The 21,930-nt window shown below is 38.5% G+C and overlaps 2 protein-coding genes across 3 annotated transcripts; one reads left to right on the plus strand and one right to left on the minus strand.

Annotated features, from left to right (window-relative positions):
* The first annotated feature begins 673 nt into the window (after positions 1–673).
* Positions 674–13,069, plus strand: hmgcll1 (3-hydroxymethyl-3-methylglutaryl-CoA lyase like 1). Of its 2 annotated transcripts, none has more exons than XM_019268511.2 (9): positions 674–996; positions 2,515–2,592; positions 3,102–3,209; positions 3,562–3,657; positions 3,854–4,002; positions 4,739–4,802; positions 5,223–5,411; positions 11,888–12,013; positions 12,412–13,069. In XM_019268511.2, the coding sequence occupies exons 1-9, from the start codon at positions 901–903 to the stop codon at positions 12,514–12,516; spliced, it is 1,011 nt and encodes a 336-aa protein (XP_019124056.2). In that variant the 5' UTR covers positions 674–900; the 3' UTR covers positions 12,517–13,069. The 2 variants fall into 2 exon arrangements, with proteins under 2 accessions (XP_019124056.2, XP_019124057.2); XM_019268512.2 differs by lacking the exon at positions 674–996 and adding an exon at positions 1,062–1,195.
* Positions 13,070–16,757: 3,688 nt separating this feature from the next.
* gfral (GDNF family receptor alpha like) lies at positions 16,758–20,705 on the minus strand. Its single transcript, XM_010756369.3, has 9 exons — positions 20,546–20,705; positions 20,121–20,249; positions 19,540–19,695; positions 19,292–19,351; positions 18,862–19,177; positions 17,388–17,647; positions 17,220–17,300; positions 16,928–17,009; positions 16,758–16,847 (listed from the first exon to the last, which is right to left on the minus strand). Exons 1-9 carry the CDS (start codon positions 20,703–20,705, stop codon positions 16,778–16,780), a joined length of 1,314 nt encoding a protein of 437 aa, XP_010754671.3. The 3' UTR covers positions 16,758–16,777.
* Positions 20,706–21,930: the final 1,225 nt, after the last annotated feature.

The raw sequence follows: 21,930 nt of genomic DNA on the forward strand, positions 1-21,930 counted from the left end.
TCATATGAGTCGCCCTCCTCCCCTGAGAGGGAGGTAGAGGTCTCTCATCACAGAGCAGTTTAGTGTGGTGAGATGGTTGAATGCTAGGACTTCATTAAGCCCCTCTATTGTTAACATCTGGGTTCAGAAGAATGGCTCTTTCTCTGGTAAATGTTGCCCTGGCTTAACAAGGGATTTTATTACACCATGCAGTTGACATTGGCAGCAGTGTTACGTCTGGCAATGGAAACCCCTCAACTGTTTAGGTCACAGGAGATCAATCAAAGCAGCCTGTTTCCCCGAAGCCTTCAATTCTCACTAGAGCAGGGACCTGAATGTGTATCTAATCTTGTTGTCGAATCGATATAAAACATCAGCTTTGAGGCTTTTCAGTGAAAATGCTTCCACGGTGAAGAAAGCACTCAGAACTCAACCAGTTTGTACATCATTTGAAGCAGATTAATGTTCATACAATCTACTCTTTCTCTGTAGTCCCTTTTTAGGATGAATATATAGTATTAAATCCTTCCTCACAATGCTTCGACAAGAATTCCCAGGCTAAAGTGCAGCTCTAATCTCCCGTATCGCACCATTTGCCACTTTGCTTCACACAATTTCCTCTCTCTCTCTCTCTCCCTCTCTCGCTCTCTCTCATTCTCCATCCCCCCCTCCACCCTTCTCTGTTTTGATCCTCTCCCCGGTAAGGATGTGGCTGCCATGGCAACTGCTGAATCATCCTCCACCGTCTGCCGCCGTTCCTCTAATGCCATCTCTTTGTGCAGCAAGGCCCTCCATCATCCAGGCCTGTATTAGCATATTGATCGGACGGCTTCAATTTGCTATATTACTTGCAGCAGCCTGTGCAGGGTAGTCTCGCAGGACACGGGAGAGGTGCAGCAGGGCTGAACAGCAGCCATTCGGATGGGCAACGTACCCACTACGGTGAAGCACTGCCTGAGCTATGAGCAACTCATTCAGGACTACCCATGGCTTAGACGCTGGCTGCTGGAGGAAAAGGTGGGCGTTGGTTTTCTTGTTTCTAATCTGCTGCACATGCTCTGCCACATGACTCATGACAGAAAGGAGGCAAAGCAGCCTGCCATTGATGACAACACTGATGCTGCTTATATAATGCTCCTCTTTAGTGAAATCCGGCTCTACTTTCAAATATTATTATATTTTTAAGGATGCATGGGAGTCTCTCTTAGTAAGAATGGTAATTTTGTTTTCCTTTTTTTTAATTGACTGTATGTAACAAAAGATGCAGACTGTTTCCTCTGTGTTATGTAACTCCACTGGGCTTCCTCAGGCGGATTATTTGATGTTTATGTATGTGGACAAACAGGGTTCTAATAGTGGTTACACATATCACTCACATACTACTCACTGATCACATATTAAGCTTGTATTAATTAATAGATTTGATATTTACATTTAATCAAATCTTTCAAGAAGCATCTAAAATAATGACACGGGCTTGTAGCTCATTGTTTTGTTTTTGTAGCCTTCGTATTTCTTCATGTTTCTTCATATCGTATTCATGTTATGTAGACTTCTTTTTTAATTTGTTACCCTCAAATAGAAGCAATACTACAATGTAAAAGTACTGCATTACAAGTGAAAGCCAACAAAACATACTGTAGACAAAATTTACATGAAAGTACCTGAAATAAAAGTACTGTGTTACTGATGCTTTAACTTGCACGTTAAGTAGTATTTCATTGGTATATTTGTTGGAGTAAACTGGCTGAAATGTAGTGGAGTATAAGAATAAAGTATCTCATATGGTACTGCTCAAGTAAAGTACATGTTTCTCAACAACGTAAAGAACAAGTACCTTGACAGCACTTAGGTACAATAGCAAGCTAGGTTAGTGAAGTTTAATGTCCAGCAAGCTAAAAACGCAAACAGATATTTCTGTCAGGAGTTGTTGGAGATTAAAAGACGTGGACCCACATTTGAGATAGTCAGAGAAACGACTCCAAATGATGTTGACGTTAACCGTTAGCAATAACAGGTCAAAGAGCCGCCATGTCTGTTAACTTGTTTTGTTTCTCTGCTTCCAGTGGACAAAAATAGTTTAGATAGTTCAACAGTTTTTGGTCAGCTTGTGTTTTTAAAATCACTGTTGCTCAGTCTAAGAATTTAACTTCATACATTTAATAATCTCTAATATGTATGAGCTTTACATTCAAACTCAAGGGCTGTTTCTTCTCTAGAATTATGAGGTTCAGGCCAGAAAAATACCCTGATCCTCAAAATATCCCCTGTGGTTTGTGTGGAGTTACCCTTACCTTCTTTCCCCACTCTTTTCTCTATGACACAGTGTCTCCTGCAACCTAATGTCATGACAGGCTTATGTTTTGGTTCTCAGGTTTCATCTGGCTTTGAGGTAGACAGTTGTTCATGTTAGAAATAACATGTCCTCAAGCATCCCACGCCTAAAGGATGACTTACTGCTTGTGTTCAGAGTCCAGTTGAGTGGTATTCATCTCTTTATTCTCTCCTTCTGTTTCTCTTTGATATTTTCCCCAGACCATCACAGGACATGAGTATCCAAAGTTTGTTAAAGTAGTTGAAGTTGGGCCGAGAGATGGACTTCAAAATGAAAAGGTATTTTCAAGGTCATGAATCTCATTTATATTTATTATATATGCACCTTGTTTTGTATTATACATTATCATACTGGGAAACTCCCATTTTTCTTCATCTTTCATGCATAAAACAATCACATATGGGTTGTGTGCCATAATTGCCAGGAGCATATGTTTCACATTTACTTTGAAATTGAATAGGAAAGATGACAGGGCCTCTGGCTTAGTTTTCTATGCTTAGCCTGTCACTGCTTTATCATTTCCTTATTGCATGCCTGTAGTTTTACAGATTGCACTGGATGCAAAGATAATTTTATTTACCACAACATATAACTGTGAGAAATGTATATTTTGCGAAACCTCAAACTGTTCAGCAAGTGCAAGATATACGGCATGTAAGTATAGATCGTAATGTGATTGGCAGGCAGCATAGCTAAAATAAAATCTACCATATATCTGCATGTTTTACCTCCCATCGTGGGTGGAATCAAATCCAGAAAGTGCTGTTTCAGTTTCATTGTCCCCCAGGAAATTGTTCCGACAGGGGTGAAAATCCAGCTGATAGACATGCTCTCAGGAACAGGCCTGTCTGTGATCGAGGCCACCAGCTTTGTCTCTTCAAAGTGGGTACCGCAGGTAATAACTCTTCTTTGTATACAGCAAAAGAGTGCTGAGTGATTTATTGGGCTCTCTTTCTTTTCTGCATGAGCAGTGAGGAAAAATCTGCTCCTCCAGCATCCTTGTTGGACCCACAGATGCTTTCGGAAAGAACACTTTGAGATATTCTCCATAAAGTCGACCTCTCATTTCCTGTCATAAATTATACCACTATTTACTTGTGTTTTGTTTACACTGAGAAATGTGACTTGAAAAAGTGATTTTGTCCTTTATGGAATCTCTGCTGCCGACAAGCATGTGAAAACATTTGTGCAGGATGATGTTAAAGGTTTATTTTTCTACATCATATGTTTTCTCCCCCTTCATTTAGATGGCAGACCACACTGATGTGCTCAGAGGAATCCAGAGAGCACCTCATGTGCAGTACCCTGTTTTGACACCTAACATGCAAGGCTTCCAGGACGCTGTAAGTACTAATTTTCAATTCAGTACGATGGTGTCCGCTATAAACTGTAACTATTTACATATGCTTGTCAATTTGAGTTAATTGTTGGCACCACATTCTTTTTTGCCACATAATTCCTACACTTACGTAAGTGTAACAACCAACACAGTGTTCGAGACTGTTTTACAACCTCATTTTTCTCTCCTCCTCTTTTAAGGTTGCAGCTGGTGCTACTGAGGTGGCGGTGTTTGGGTCGGCATCTGAAACCTTCAGTAAAAAAAATATTAACTGCTCTATTGATGAAAGCATGCTGAGGTTTGAGGACGTCATCAACACTGCCAAAGAGCAGCAGATTCCAGTGCGCGGGTTAGTATTCTGGATCACAACGAGTGAAAAGACAAGCACTTGACTCACTTTCTGATTTCGCACTGATTATCACATTTATTTTACTCAGTCTGAAAATACTGCAGTTTCTATATGTAGGAGTAAAACACACAATTCAGTAATGATACCTTTATAGCAAACTTCCAGATGTTCACCAAATTATATCTATGCATTAGTAAACCACAAGTCCAGATGGACATTAAAGCAAACCAAACAGAGTGACTGAATATAGTTGAGCCTTTTGTCATTCATAGAACAGGAAGCCACTGCAGCTATAATGCATGTTTGTTTTTTTTGGGGGGGGGGCGGATTATATGAGCTTTTCCATCCAGAATGAATACACAAACACATCAGAACATAAATTGATTAATGTAAACACTGTCACTTTCCAAGTGGCATTTCCAAAAGGCATAGACTCAAGATCTGGAGCTCCACCAAAGTCGAATCACTAATCTGTTAACCAAATCTTTTTGTGTGCCTTTGAGATATCTCACTGACTAACACATGAACAGCCAACATAACAAGGACGGAAAATATTTAAACTGGTGAAATATTCTGCTTTCCAAAATGATTTTTATTTCAGTGAGTGTGTCCTAGATATACTCTTATTCAGCAGCTTGACATTCTCTGTTTCACAGTGAATTTCTGCTGCATCCACATCAATTGTTTTTTTTCCCCATTAGTCACTGGTGTAAAATTCTCAAACATCCTCTTTCAGATACGTTTCTTGTGCACTTGGATGCCCCCATGAGGGATATATTGAGCCTTCCAAAGTTGCTGAGGTAAGATGAACATTTTCATGAAACATTCATTACAGAAAATGTTAATGAATGGTCATTTTGAAATGTTGTCACGTCACTGACACAGCATAATAACATTTAACAGACTTTATAGCCTACTTTAAGGACTACTACTCATCTACTCTGATGCAAAGTTTTGAATAAACATGTTAAAATCTTAAACATTCACTACCTCATTTATTGTCAGGTTACTATCATTTGTTTTAACCATGGAGCGAATTCTTCATATTCTAGCTGTAACGACAGATTGAACAATAAAAAATGTGTACTGTATGTTAGTGTTTAATCCCAAACCGAAATTGAATTATACTTGTATCTTACAGTATATTAGCATTAGCATTTTTTTTACTGTACTATTTACTTTTAATAAAAGCATTTGACCATATTTTCACTGCCCTTTAGGTGGCAAAGAAATTATATGAAATGGGCTGTTATGAGATTTCCTTGGGGGATACCATCGGTGTTGGCACTCCAGGATCTATGTTTAAGATGCTGCAGACTGTGATGAAAGAGGTGCCTGCCGACGCTCTAGCAGTTCACTGCCATGACACTTATGGGCAAGCACTGCCCAACATCCTGACTGCACTTCAGGTAAGAACTCTGAGTGTCTAGTGTGACCAATAATCCCAAAACTTCTACTCCTGCTGAACATAATATTTTATTATGCGATAATGAGTAGCAGAAGAAGTTGTGTGTTTAAGTAGTATTGAAGCAGGAGAAGTGGTAAAAATGATAAAAGTGGTATTATTTTATTGTTTGACAGCAAAAGTAAGACATTAGCCAAACTATGTATCAAGAACATCTTCATACTTCCTAAACTGTTTCAGCTTTGACCCTCTGTACCTTCCAATTGGTGCATGTAGGCTGTTTATTTACATAAAGGATGATTGTAAAAAACTATGAACACACCCAAAAATGCTCATTATAAATTGATTTCAAACTTAGGAAAGGATAGACTGTCCGAGGTGAACAATGTCATTCACAAGAAGGCGTTTAGACACAAAAGACACAAGAATGAAAGTAAATAAGAAGAAGAAAATTACAAACACACACAAACAAACGAACAAGAGCTCAACTTGCACGCAATGTTGCTCATTATGGCAAGACTGTGCTGCCTCACTCTGGGTGAGAATCACTTGAGGCACCTGGTATTTCTGGAAGTTCTTAAAATGAAGTGGAATGGCTCCAAATTGGTTGGGTGGAGAAACCTGTGAATTCAAGGAGGGAGCGTAAAAATTCTGGCAGACATCAAACAGACCTCTTTAAGAATAGAGTGAAGGAGAGATCTCACATCTCTGCAAATTCGGGGAAGTGATGCGGGGTCTCTGAGACAGGAGGAAGTCTGAAAATCTCTTAGGTCTCTCTGAAGAACAGTAAAGAAGACGTGAGCTCTGATAACTCAAGAAGGCAAGACCTCTTTTATGTATAGAAGAAAACATCCTGACCTTTGTGTGAGGGATCTGAAAGCTCCAGCACTCTCTCTTGCAGAGCTTTGTAGAGGGCTTACAAATACTGGCATTGTTAGAAGAGGAGGCCCATTTACCTCAGAGTTGGACATGTAGACTGTCCTCTGTACAAGCACAAGACAGTGATGCATCATCCTCTTGATCCACACACGTCCTCTCATGTTAAATTGTTAGACAGCTTTACTTTCTGCTTTTGCAGTGGCTTGGCAAGGATTCTTTTGGGCACCTTCTCCTTCAAATGCACATCCTTCTCCCTATGATGAATACAAACAGTCTTGTGGAGAGCCACAGGCCGATTATGGATAAATGCCCAGCCTTTGCATAAATCAATGCTGTTATTCATGATGACATGAAGAGGAGCAACCAGATGTGGAAGCAAAGTTGAGGTGGTGATTCTTGTTCCAGGATATCTTTCAACTTCCTTAAGTAACTGCCAACATTGTAGAGATCATAGTATTTTTGAGACTTTAAATCATTATTCCTGCTGGGGATAATCGTATGTTAAGCTGCTCCACATCCATCATTTTCAGACAATCTTTGAGGCATACGTTATAGTACATGTAAAGACCACAAAGAGCAAAAGATAAGTATCATTTATTTTCCACTGGAATCAGGTTTTTTAGGCTATTTACTCCCAATAATATAATCACATACAATATGTGTTCATCTAATATAAATATCAAAAACTCAGAAATCATTCTCCTCTTAAACAAATATTGTCATTTTGAGTGTTATGCTGAGGTGTAAATCCAAATGCTTATCAAACTCATTGTAAACCTGAATCTGCCCCGAGCTTTAATGAAAATGTGTCAGTTTACGACATTATGAATGCGTCCTCTGTTGGGCAAGTATTGAGAATGCACAAAACAAATGTGTAGGTTACAATGGGACACAGAGAAAAGCAGGAACCATCAGTCAACAAGGAAGAGGGGCATTAAGAAACATGATCTAAGCCTCCCCACAAAGCAAGATGATTCACAAACTGCCCACTGAAAAAAAATCCCAGAATCTTAATGAACATAAGATATTTCCAATGGGCCCTTCCATCACCGTACACATGTATTGTTGTGAAAGAAGAAAAAACTTCATGGACTATCACAGTAATATATTCTGTTTCTACGTAACTCACAAAAATGTAATTAGGTTATAAAGCCCAGTGGAAGTACTCTCGTCTGCGTGTTTTTCACCACTCTGCCCGTAGCGAGTGTAAAACTGACATAAATCCAGACATAAAACAGAGGTAACACAGATATGGCTGTATCAGTTCTCTGGAGCACATTGTCATTGCAGAGGAGGAAGCTCATTGGGGGCTGGGTGGGTCAACAGATGTGAGGGGGTCAGCACAAAGGCTCACCTATTCAGTGTCTGTTGGACAAAGCAACTGAGAGCTAGGTGGATAGAAGGGCCCTGGGGGGCTCCTAACTCATCTGTCGCTTGGCTGTTGAACTCTCTGACAATGCTGCGCTTAAAGGCCAGTGGAAAATGATCCTTTCATTCGCTTGCTGCCGAACATGTGATGAATGGTGCTGCAGCTGCAGACCCAAGTCTAGAAACTTTGGTAGCACTTGAAAATATCTGATGGGACCTTTACAGTTGTTTACGGCATTATTAGTGTCTTAATTTCATTACTTTACAGTATCATCAAGAACAACAAAGATCTCGACTTCAGACCTGGAAACATTTGATGACTGAAGAGTTTCCCACCCACCAAAGACAAAACAATGTTAAAACTAACAAATACAGTAATTAGTTAACACATATGTAGCTGGTGGTTTTCATTACACATTGATTTCCTTACATTTTATTTTTGAAATTGACAAATGTAGGCCAGTTATTACATCTTACTCTATTCATGTCTACTAGTATTATAACTTGAGATCCTTCTTACCTCTGTGTAGTAAAAAAAAAAACACATTAAGTGTTAAGTTTTCAAATGTTAAACAAATTATTGCACCAGAACATTTTTAGCATAGCCCTAAAAAAATAGAACACACACTGTGGGGGAAACAAAACACATTATTTACTTTAAAGAAATGATGGTTTGATTTACTCTAATATTGGTGATTTTCCATGGTCCTATTCATCTGCAAAACTGCACCGAAGAAAAAAACCCCCAACAATTTCCATGTGTAAAGTAGCAAATATTTTAAAAGTTAGCTTTGACTTCGGATGGCGGAGTGAAAAAACGCAGAAAGACGGTGAAAATTCCTCTGTGGATCATATTTAGAATGATTCATCACAGCTGCCCGGTGGCCACAGAAAATAATAGCAGCCGGGAATATTTAGCCTACCATTTGCTCACCCATAAACAAGATGGAAATGAAAGATTTTATCATAGCTTTTCATTACTGTGTGCCAGAAGTCCACACCACCAACTGGGAGAGAAATGAATTCCCCCAGCGCTGTCAGCCCTGAGTCACCTCTTTTGTTCCTGATAAAGACATTCCTCAGTCTTTGTACCTTTTTTTTTTTTTTTCAGGAGGTCTGGGGGGGCTTTGTTACAAACCTACTCCTGGCAGGTCACACAATGACAATGTATGTACTTAGATTTCACAGGCTTGGCAAGGAAAATTATTTATGCTTGCCCGCAATTTTGGTGTATTGTGTACTGCTGCAGCTGGAGAATACAGTACAACCTGTTTGTGCTCACACTTGAGTTCACCGCTAACAATAACATTTGTCTTCAGTATTTTCTTTTGTCTCCGTCCATGAGGAAATGTTCAACCATGACGAGCCGTACAGAGTCAAATAACATTTGTTTTCATAATATTTAATGATCTTGTTTAAGTCTGTTGATTAGAATTCTGACCTTTAAGTCCAATTATATAACAAAGAGTCATTTTTACTCTGAAATGTTTTACTAGACAAACTAGGTAAGTTAAACAAAAAATAGACAAAGCAATGCAAAACAAATCAAGCAGAACCATCTTGGTTGTGCACTACATTCCGTGGTTATACACTTAATTCATTTATTAATCAGGGAAGACACAAATTATTTAAGATCAGTATGATGTAAATATCCTATAATTAAGGCTAATTTTCATCTGCAGCTCATGGGAAGGTTGCAACAGACCTGAAGTGTACACACACACCAGAGAAGACCTTTTTATTGTAAAACATTAGAATAGATTGACACTTGTAATATTGTTGTTAAATATTAAAATGAATAATTACTATAGTTAGCACAACGGTTCCCAAACAGTTTCTTTCAGCCAGGTCCGGTGCATTCCGCATGGTCTGTGTCTACTATTATTTATAGATTGTCTAGATTTATTTTTCTTTATTTTTGGCATCTCCAACCAAATGAAAGTTAAATATGGTTTGATTTCACAGTATTTTTACCTCTTACTGACCACACAGCTTCCACCTGAACATAAAGACATAAAATGGACTGATTGTCGTGGTTATTGGTCGTTCTGCGTTTATGAAATTCAGTAATCTATGGAGGAGGCTGATATGGAAGGTGAATGGCTTGATTATATAGCTCAGAACTTTTATGTTCTAATAAATCATGGGGTAAAAATGGCATTTATTTATTCTTTTTATGTTTATTTTGTCTATCTCCTAGCTGTCCTCAAAGCTCTATGCATTCCTAACTGTACTTTGCTCTCCAGTGGCAAGCTTATTTATGTGTTGCTGGGAGGAGGTGATATATATGTCAACAGCGGATCTGTGACAGTTTCTTTCAGCTTCCCAGTTTATGTAACAGTGGGTAAAGCATCACTGCTTCATATCCTCCAGTGAATACACTCTCTCTTTGACGCAGTTATGAAAACCAAAATGGGAGCATGTCCATCTTCAGCCTCGTCCACTCAGAGTGTAGAATGTCAACAAGCTTATCCCAAATCATGCAAGTTTGAAAATGCACTGTGTCTTTACCCAGGAATGTATTGTTTTTATATGGCCACAGCTCACTGAATATGGCTTTTTAACACTGAGTGCACATCTGGTTTCTGGGCAGTGTGAACCTAACTGAGCATTGGCAAGCTCGAGCTGCTGACCACCAATTCCTGCACGATTAGCGTCCAGAGGAACAACGCACGCTGTTGAAGGGTCCGTTTTGTTCCTCTCAGAAACAGTATGCTGAAGACCCCTGGCCTTACACGGTGAGCAGCTGAAAGCGAGAGGATTGGCATGGCAGATTACAACTCTGTGTTTATACTACAAAAAATTCTGCCTAGTACAATATCCTGCTCTGGCTTTAACCAAGGTCTGGAAATCTCGTGCACTGCACACACCGGAGTAGATCTCCTCCTTCTACCCCACCTCCTCCTCTCCCCTTGCCAACACAAACAGCAATTACGGCTGGCTCAGACAGCCACTGAAAGAAGTAGGTTCTTGTCTGGAGAAAAAGCAACCAATTAGCAGCATTGTTCAAAAAAAGGGGGCAATAGAGATTCTTTTAATTTAGTTTGCTTGGTTCTGCTCCATGGGGTGAAAGTCCTTCATGACCCGATGCCACTGAGAGGATCAGCGTGTTAATTTTGTCTCACTGTGGGATCCTCTGACATCTGGCCCTGCCACGGAAGCTGGAAAACATCTTTAATATTCTCATGACGATCCCAGGGACATGTGGAAAACATCCTGAGACCTTAGTCCGTAATGACTGAAAAAATGAAGGTCTGGCTTCATCATTTTTTGGTATGAAAACAAAGCTTATACTCGTGGTTAGGTTATACAATTCCACAGCAAGAACTGCAGCTTTGTTCCTTTATATAACATGCAAATTCAGAAAGATTCAAATTATATATATATATAAATAAAAAACTAATATTCCCTAGGTAACATTTTAAGATGTTTGGTAACCTGTCCGACAAAAGCAGTGAAAATCAGAAAAACTACTGAAAACGCATCATTAATTGTCATATGGAGCCCAGACGTTTTGTATTGTGAGCAGTAAAAAAAAGTAAGAAAAAAAAGCAAAAAAACTTAAAAACTTAAAACTTTCCCACAAACAACTATGATTCTAATTTAAATATAACAAAGGAAACAAAATTTACATTTATCTCTTGCAGGTGTAAATATTCTTATATCTTTGTGCCCCAAAACCACTAGAAGACAGCAACATTTTCAACCGAGGTCATCAGTGAAATAATTTCTGACATTAATGATTATTTGTAGCAATTGCACATTTATGAAGTAATGTTACAGTTCCTGTACTGTTGGCACAGCGTAAAAGGACACCATCCAGCCAAGGAAAAATGTCTTCTCAATGTGGCAAGAAAGTGAATCCCCATGGTTTAAGGGCAAAGTAGTGCTGCAAAAACATGAGTAACCAGGAGAATCAGAAACATATGAAATGTTCTGTTCAGCATTTATAATGTTCCTCTCATATGAACAAGGCCATAATTATGTGGTGCTAGTGGTTTAAGCTGACAAAGAGGATGACTAAGCCATACTGCGGGACATTCTGTGCCCACTCATCTTCAGACATAAGCCCACAGTTCTTCTAAACAGCTGTAAAACACGACCGCAGCCCTGGCAAGGAGCACTGCACCAGGCGGAACAATCCAACAGAACAAGGATCTTTGTTCCTGGATTTTACCTGAGGTGAAAAGCCTGTTTCGAGGTGCTGAATGTCTCTGTTGTGTGTCCTTGCAGATGGGGGTCTGTGTGGTGGATTCTGCAGTAGCTGGCCTGGGTGGTTGCCCGTACGCTCCGGGTTCATCCGGCAATGTTTCAACAGAGGATGTTCTCTATATGCTCCATGGCATGGGCATTGAAACTGTAAGCATGTGTTTATCTTTGACCGACCTGCTGTATTTTATGTCTCTATAATCCCAACAGATCAACCAAACTCACATAATCTTTCAGAGCTCATTTACATAAACAGATCGCTCTGCAAACATACCACTCTGTAAATGTTTATTTTATAATATCAGTGATTTTACACAACTTGCACAAGCCCACAGTGTTGCATGCCCCCTCTCAGGAACAATTTATTTAACAATTCCTACCCCTGCTGGTGAAATGCTGTCACCACAGTTTAGTATTCTAACGCCTGCTGAACACTTTGATTTAAATTCATGAGCCGCCTGCCTTTAAGTGGACACTTTTTTGTTCATCTTGCCTAACCACCATGTAAACATTGCATTTCAACTATACTGCAATTTCTGTTTTTGCAGGGTGCCAACCTTGCCAAAGTCATAGAGGCTGGTGACTTCATCTGCAACGCTTTATGTCGCAAGACAAACTCCAAGGTTGCTCGGGCAAGAGGCAGGACACTGTGATGTGTTTCCGTGAAGAAATATATTTAAAATATCTGACTCCCTTTAAAATGCTTCCCCTATTGTTACTGCCTTCATATTTGTTGCCTATGCTGCCATAATTCAAGTATGTTTGTGTTTTATGATTCAATATCAGCTCTTTCAAACTCTCGTCCTCTATCTTTTAAGTGAATCTTTTTGGACTGAGCTGACATTATGATTAGCTCAATCATCCCATTTTTGGTAATTTATTTTTCGTTGATTCATTTTGGTTATCTTATTTTTTGCTCTGTATGTCATGACATCACAAAAGAGCATGGGCAGACTATATTGAATGAAGAAGAATATAGATTTGTGACAAATGATTGAATTGATTACTTGAATTATGAATATATATATATACTGGCCCTTTTAAAGGCTGGATAATACAAGTATATTTTCAAAATATATTTATTTAGTTTTGATGATTATTACTTTGCATAGCCCAGTGGCCTTATAATATAAAACACAAATAAGAAATTAGTCTGCTTGACATGCTGAACTCAATTCATTATCACTACAGAAACACCCGTGGTCACATAGAAGACTGCAAAAAGTTCCTTCCTGCTTTTTAAATATGAATATCTCTTTATGCAATATTTTCTCCAAAGACCTTTTCAGATTTTCTTATCTGGTCAGATTCTATTTGAATAGAAATTGAAAATAAGACTTTTCTCAAACTACCACAAAAACAGCAGTTCAAAAGCAGTCTCTAAAGAGTTTCTGCCCTCAGGTTCGCCAGATATTGATGAAGAAGTGCCCCTTGATGTTTTTTGCCATTTAAAAAACTTTTACCATGACATAAGCTACTGTGTGGGAGGATCGTATGTGTGAGTGTAAAGTCAAATGTGATTACATTTTTTCATGTCTGTTCTGTCTGTTCACATCCTACTGTGCGTTCAGTAAAGCATAATAAAATAGAAACATTAAAAATGGAATGTCAGACTGAATTTCATGGGATTTTATCTAAAGAAAACAATGAAGTAATAAACGCAACATCTGTTGTGCTTGAATGAAAAATGTTCACATTATGCTGGAGGACTAAAATTATTAAAGAAAAGAAAAGAAAATATTGTGGATCTCTGCCTAGGATTCAGGGTACCTCTGCTTTACTATCCAGCTAGTTCATTGTTAGTGCAATCATTTTATATCCCAGTAGTAAATCAGTCTAATTAGAATGCCAGAGTGAAAGCTGACGGGAGCGACAAAAAGTCTACACTAATGAATAGAGAAGAGGAGAGAACAGGTAGATTTGCATAATCTATTAAAATGTGGTAATTGCTTACCCACAATGGTCCATCTTCATCACGCATGCAGAGAATCTTCCAACAAAAAGTTATTATCCATTCTAATGGAGTCACACATGCTCAGAAAAGATGCATATTCACTTGTCTCAGTTGCGGATTGCTGTGGCGTGGTGTGGTGTAACAGTGATTCAATGTTGTGTCATTCAATCAAACTAGGTTTCCTTTCTGCCGGTAGTGTTTTTTTGTTTTGTTTTTTAAAGCTCATGTACTTCTATCTGGGCCTGTTTCAGAGGGATTTATATTTGACACAATGGGGTTTTGACTCAGACTTTGATGGAAATGAGAAATCTGTTTACTCTCAAGATCCTAAAACAAATTACTGGAGGTGTGTTCACACCCTGTCTTAAGCTTAAGAGAGGATTACCATATTTATTAATGCAGTTGGTACCTTTGCACTTCAGCCTAAAGGTGTGTAACTTTATTGTTTATAAAGCTACATTTCACTGATGACTGTACTAAACCTAAAGCCAAATTTAAAGCAGTGTTTGTATTGAAGGCTAAGAGTCTACAGTCATGTTTGCTGCTCAGTGAGGCTGTACTCTGAGCTAAATGATAACATCAGTGAACTAACATGGTCACAGTAACAATGTTCTCATCCTGATGTTTTGTGGCATAATGTTAACCATATTCACTGTCTTATCTGTTAGCACCTAAACAATGCAATCAATAACTACTACTAGCCACTAAAAAGTGCTTGATGGGCTTGCTAGAAAGGCTGTGTGTTTCATAATAACATGTCACTGCCCGATCTATACTGCGCCCGTGCAAGTCTCAACAGACATGAGAATGAAGCAAGATGGATCACTTATTACGTACTTCAATTGTAAGCTCCAGTGTAATTTTGCGTTTTTAAACTTTCTGTCTCACATTTACTGTATGTGCTTGTCATATCAGACTGCACCCAAACTTGTTTCCAGACTTGTTGCAACCATCATTACCATGTTTCGAACCACTCTGCTAAAATGATCAGTCCACTCATTCGTCTGAAAATGGTGAAAGAGCTCAGGTATTAAAAACTGTTACAGCAGGTTAGGAGTGTGACTAGGTAAATAATGCCTTTTAGCCTTTCAGCCAAAATGCCAGGAGTGTGCACACAAGCTGCCCACAAACCAAGTGATGCAGGATCACGGTGAGGGTGGATGTCACACAGGCTTCCAGATAAATCGTGCCGGCACCCAAACAAAAAAACATTTTCTGGCTAAAGCTTCAGAGCATATCCTTACCTCCCAGAACATCATCCTGTGGGAGGAAAGTGCGGAACAAAGACCTCAGCACCTCTGAAACCCTCACAAGGTTTAGTGTGAGAGGAAGCACAAAGCCCTGAGTGAGTTTTGAGAGTGTCAAGAAGTCCTGGGAGACGAGCAGGTAAAAGCAGAGTGAAAAAGATCAGAAACAGGTTGCAAAGAAAATTGTTCACTGGTCAACAGGATTTCAAAAACTTAAGAGTAGAACATAGCAAGTTTGGAGCCGAACAGAGGAAACTGGAAGAAGAAGGAAACAAAGCACCTTCCATCCATCTCCAATGTGTGTGTTTACCAATGCGGCCTAACAGCAGGAATGCTCTGGCTTTTAACCAGACTTCTTTGTGGAGTTAGCATGTGTTTGCCTGTGGTTGTGTTTTTTACTTACGATCTTTTCCATGTCTGTGGGTTTCCTCTGGTTACTTCCACAGTCCAGACATGGTTTTCAGATGAAACTTTGATTAGTGCCATTAGTTCGTTACCCTATAAAAATAAACATTTTATCAAAACTGTCATAACAATCATGTATATCCATCAAACTTTATTTGTACTGTATAGCACTTTTCATATAGTGCTTAACAGATGATGATGATAATGGTTGCTCCAACACAATATATATATAAAGGGAAGAATAAGGCAATCCTCATTCAATTGTATTCAGTTGGTTGCAATCTCCAAATTTGCCACTAGATGCCACTAAATCTTACACACTGGACCTTTAAGTGTTGAATCATTTGCTCTTTCTGGTATACATATATGATTTATATGTTAATTTTAAGGTACATTTTCCTTGTCCTCTCCTTTCTTTTGTTTTATTTCTCAGTACTGCCGAACACTTTAGATCAACCCTTTTTTGATCCCTAGTGCTTTTTGCTGATTTTTTTCTATAGAGTTTGCAATAAACTCGTTTCTGTCACTGGACATATTTTATTCATCCACTCACATTTGAGTCATTTAAGGTGTGAGTAAGATACAACATGTCAGATGGGTTGAATGCATTGTAATTTTACTATATTATACAAATATAATACTACACTAAACTACACTACATTACATTATGTGTTCTCATTTTGTGTTTCTCATTACTATCATTACTCACCTATAACGAACATTATATATATATATTATATATATATATATATATAATATATATATATATTATATTAAATATATATATATATATATATATTTATAAGATTATAAGCCACTTCTGAGCTTGTCATATGCGACTGATACAGCATGTGAACAAACTGAGACATCAATGTGCTCAGAATTAAGTTTATTATCAGAGCCAGTGGAAGCCTCGAGCACCAATAAATCATCAGAAAAAGACAGGCAAAGAGATAAAGCAATCTCAAAAGTGTCAGTCAGATCAGATTTTTATGTTTCAGTGTGAACATGAAAAGATGCAATTTTCTTTTGTGATTAAAAAGGAAAGCTGACATACATTCAATCATCACAACTGTATTTTATGTGCAACATTTATTACACTCTTAAATCGATTTTCTTGAATACAGCATTGCCATTTAGACTTCTGATTACTCTAATAGCAACAATGATTTTTTTATATATTCTTATCCACATGTGAAAACTTATATTTATGCAACAAACTCAAAAGCATTTAATTAATGTAATCATCGGAAATCATTTTTAATTCAAAAAGAAACTAAATGTGGATTCATTAACATATGAATTGCATCAGAGAACAACAACACAATTGCTTTTTTGTGGATGGTGAAATTTTGTCTTATCTCTTCTTCTGAACATCCTACAAGACAAAAGAAATAAAAGTTTTAATATCAAAGAGACTTATCAAATTTGACATTGACGTAATGTTGATGTACCTACCATATTTTACTGATGACAGCCAGAGGCATTAATACAACAACTCCAACAAGTAGCACAGTTGTAAAAGCATACAGTAGATAATCTGAAAGGAAAACTGTATTAATATCCATCCATCCATTCATTAGTTATAGCCATCCATCAATGCTTGACATTGTGTCAGTGACGGGTACAGCCTGAGCAGGTCATCATTCGATCACAGGGCTGACACATAGAGACAGACAGTCATTCACCCAAACATACACAACTATGGGCAGTTTACATGCTCTTAACCCTAACCTGTGTGTAAATTTACCATGTGGCCATGTGTGACCTTGCTCATATTCATCCATTTCAGGAGGTTTAGAAGGACCGCTGCTACTTTTCCAAGATGTCACTGAAACAAACATAAAAATGCTTTTGAAATGTTTCCAATAAAAACTGCTAACAAAGAAGAAGGCCTGTTATGCAAAATCCTACTTACTGAAGTTCGATCTATTATGAAGTACATTATGAATCATGTTGCATGTCAGTAGATCATCATTGAGCACTCCATTACAAGTACAAGGATAGTGAAGTGCTGTGCCCATGGTGGCCAAGAAGGCCATTTTACATTCAGGATCTGCACCAAGGATAATAGCTGGATCCATCTGAGTGAAACAGTCACCATTTTGAAGTTCGCTGTCACTGCATTGTGCATCATCAGTGCTCCAACATTTGGTTTGGAAATTTTTTAAAAGGTCTCTGATGAATGAGAGAAAACAAGTTTGATTTAGATTGTTTTTCTTTATGTGTGTTTAGGAAGAATACACACAGCACATTCATCATCTTTACATGATGGCAACATTTTTTTCTATATAACTGCCTGTAGATATTTTTATTAGATGTAAACTGGAGATGTGCCATGCTCACTGTGACAAGCCATTATGTGGTAATGTGCCCTAAGCCACTAATTCACAAGTTCACTTGTAAATCTAAATTTCAATTACCAAAACATCTGCAGAATGAATAAACAAACATCACTTATTAATTTAAAATTGTCACTAGAACATATCATCCAGTAAGTGTCCTTTGACAAAATACTAAATCTTAAATTGCTCCAGATGATTAGGCCAACACCTTGCAGGCTATTGCTGTGTGAATGGGCGAATGAGAGGCAGATTGTAAAGTGCTTTGGATAAAAATGCTCCATAAATGCAGCCATGTTTTTCTATAGCTCCAGCTCTCTTTCACTGTCTATTTACAATTTAGTGACGTAGTAGAACTGACATTTTAAAGTAGTTATGAGTGAAATGTCTTCACAGCTATTGGATGGATTGCCATGACATTTTGTACGGACATTCATTTTTTCTTCTGTGGTGAACCTTCGCAGTGCTCTGCCTTACATGCCTGATGAACAGGTATTAGGTATTTGTTGCAAATAACATCACTGACGCAAATTGCCATGACATTTTGTACGGACATTCATTTTTTCTTCAGGATGATTGTAAAGACTGTGGTGAACCTTTCGTGTCATTATCTTCATCACCATTTTAATTAGTTTCAATGGCTTTAATTCATAACCAAATATCAGCAAAACTAATGACATAACATATAAAAACATGTAAACGTTATACCTGCTAAACATCAGTATGTCACCATTGTCACTGTGTGCAGGTTACCATGTTGGCATTTAGTTAGTGCAAACATCTTAAGTCTCTTGTCAAAATATTATTTATCATTTAATAATGTAAATGAATTGCCTGTGGATATTTCATGACCTAAAACATATCCACAGTCATGCAGATTGTTTGCAAGATCATTATAATTCACATCAGCAAAATGTAACGTATAAATGTGAATGTTTTTTTTTAAAATATGATCTTGAGGTAAAGAATGAACTCTCTCTGTTAACTCTTTATGGCATATTATTTACTGTAGCACTACTCCTATTATAGAAATATAGAATAGCCTCATACCTGCAGTTACTGTCCTTGACACAGCGGTTAACTGTTTCCTGACAGATGAAGGCTTCGTCTCCACATGCGCCACTATGCAGAATACTTCTCATATTCACACAGTCTTGATCTGAAGCCTCACACTCACACATCACCAGCATCTCTGCGACATTGCGCGGCATGCTGCCATAGAACTGCTGAATTATTTGCAGACAGTGGTCACGGTCGCAGTGCTCTGCCTTACATGCCTGAAGAACAGGTATTAAGTACTTGTTGCAAACAACATCACTGATGCAAATTGCTATTTGGTCCATGCAGGATCCAACACCATCATAGACTGCAAAAAAAAGAAAAAAGAGAGATGTAGTGGGGGAGTTTTGAGACTAAAGAAACATCACTTTTATATTGAATGTCAGTCAGTACTGCATTTCAAATATAATGAAATGATCACCGTTGCCTATTAAACTGCTTGACTGCCAGTCCGTCACTGATCTCCTCTTCTGCTGAGCTGCTGTAAAAAATAATGGAAACATGAGTCTCCAACAAATGCTGATTACAGTAAAGCCAATCTGTTGTTTATGACACTCATTCTGTAGCACAATAGTGTTCATTCACACAGTACACCACATCGCCTTTGGTAAACAAAAATGTAATTTCAACCATAAATGCTTATCTCAGGGATGACTGAGAATACTGCACCTGGCTTTCGGTGGCATTGTGTGGCCAAAGCTTGTATGGAGTCACAAAGCTCCTCCTCCCAGGCACACACACACTCTTGCAGAGAGGGGAATTGGTCCAGTATAGTCTGGATGGTCATGTTACAAACCTCTGAGCCTTTTATTTGGCACCCTTCATCTTGAATAACACAAACACAAGAGGTGGGGGGCAGAAAAACAGGATTTTCCATAAGGGAGTAAGGTCTCATATGCCCAACAGGTGTTTCCTACGTGCCTACTGTTCTAATGGTTTCATATTCAGATATATACAGGACAACATGAAACGAATTCTCATAACACAGAATTCGATTGACTGAGCAGACATACATTTTAAGGCCAGCCAATGGTCTATTTATTATGGTTATTTATTTAGCTGTATACATTTTTCTCCAGGCTATTGCCTCACTTATTACATTTGAGCCATACTCCTAAAAGTTCAATTTAATTTAATGCTGTCATGTCCTGATCCTCCTGAGGAAATGTAATCGTCATGTCACTAGAAAATATAGGGAGAGCATGTTCCGTTGCCCTACAGCAGAAGCAGCAAATTGGTGTCATTTTTACCCCCACAGATGCATCCGTAAAACGCCCGCTCACTCTTGCATAAATGTGGCATGCCGGTTTCCACAGAAGCCGAACAGTCAGAAGATGGAGACGACATGCTGATGTTGAACATCTGCTGAATAACAATCCCTGAAATACAAGTACATTCCAGTATTTCTTTATTTATGTTGAAAAGTCGCTTTAGTAGTATAGGAAAGCTGAGTTCAATACAGTTATACATATAATTATATACTAATCGATGAAGTTTAACATCCCTAATCGTAGACGCACTTTGGTTGACTGCACATGAATGACTAAAAGACAAACAGCTCTCATTTAAAGTTTTAGTTTTAGTTACATTATATGACAACACGCAGTAACATTAAGATGAATTCACTTAGTTTTACTGTTTAAAATCAGTCACTTTATAGTGACAGTTGACTCACCAAGCATGACTGCAGCTTCCAGACGTATCAGTTGCATGATAGCTGTCATACAGCTCTGAGTGGACAACGGAGGCTCTCCTGTAGCTGATCTGTCCCTCTGGTTGGTGTCAGTACTTAAAAGCAGGTATACACCACCCACAGTCAACAAGATGTAACACATTTACGGGAGGCTGTGCCAGGCACAATGCAATGACATGACACAAGCAGTTCAAGAACAAAACAGACCTAAAAGAAAAGAACAACAAAAGTCTTTTTGTCTAAGTACATGTGTAACTTTTTGTTGAAGGCTCTTTCTTATCTCCATAAATCACTGTATTTCTTTACAGGTACGTATATACCACCGGATTTGGTTGTATATGACTCGAGAATTTAAGATTAAAATGTTCTTTTGCAGTGATAGCAAATATTATATACACTACTGTTTTGACCATGGCTGTACCTTAAGTATATCCCAGTAGAGTGTGTCTGTGTGTTTCCCTTTCCCTGTGTTCCCAATGCTTCCCTGTCTGTCTCTCTGTATCTTGAATTGTGTGTGTGTGTGTTGGCGTGGGTGTTTGTGTGATGGTGTGCGTGTGTGTGTGTGTTGGGGTGGGTGTGCTCTCCCTTCCCCTCCTCGTTTTCCTCACTCCTGGTTCTGCACATCCTGCACGCCTGTCTGCAATCATCTCACTTGCCTCTCAACAGCCCCTCAGCTCGCAATATATCTACACCGGGTCTTCAATCATTCTTCCCCACGTTGTTGTTTCAACCTCAGTAGTATAGCTACACTCCTGCACCAACTCTCAGTGTGTATTCCAAGTGCTTTTCGATCTTTGTGTTTCATATTACTTACCTGCCTCTCTGTGTCCCAGGTTCATCAGCCGCTTGTCAGCCTTCCTACTTATGCCCCTGCCTGCCAGTCAGCATGCCCTCCTGCTCAAACCAGCCAAACTCCTCCACTCACCCCTGCTGCTGCCGGACCCCCCCTAGCTTCTGCCCCTCATGCAGATCCTTCTCTTTTCTGTGATTGAAAACGGTGCATGGAAGCCAGTTATGACCTCTGATCTGATGATTTGAAAAAAAAATTGTGTCAGTAGTTTTTGTTAGCTGTTTTTGTATTACTAATTGGCTACAATTTTTATTTATGGCCTCTTTAGTAAAGTAAAGGTTCCTGCTCATAACGATAAACCAACAAATAATTGCACACAAACAATCTGCAAAGCTCTACAGAGCTGAGGTAAATATTGAGGTCTTACATTCACCTGGTTGCCAGAAACATGACTCCAAGTGAGTCCTAATCTTGTGCATGTTGGATGTGCAAATAAGTTTGCTTTATTAGCTTATATGGTAATGATATGTCATTGTTGTGTTTACAGCTTGTTTTTGTTGTCCCCAAGTGGCCTTAA

This window comes from Larimichthys crocea, chromosome III (assembly GCF_000972845.2).
Source record: "Larimichthys crocea isolate SSNF chromosome III, L_crocea_2.0, whole genome shotgun sequence".
NCBI lineage: Eukaryota > Metazoa > Chordata > Actinopteri > Sciaenidae > Larimichthys > Larimichthys crocea.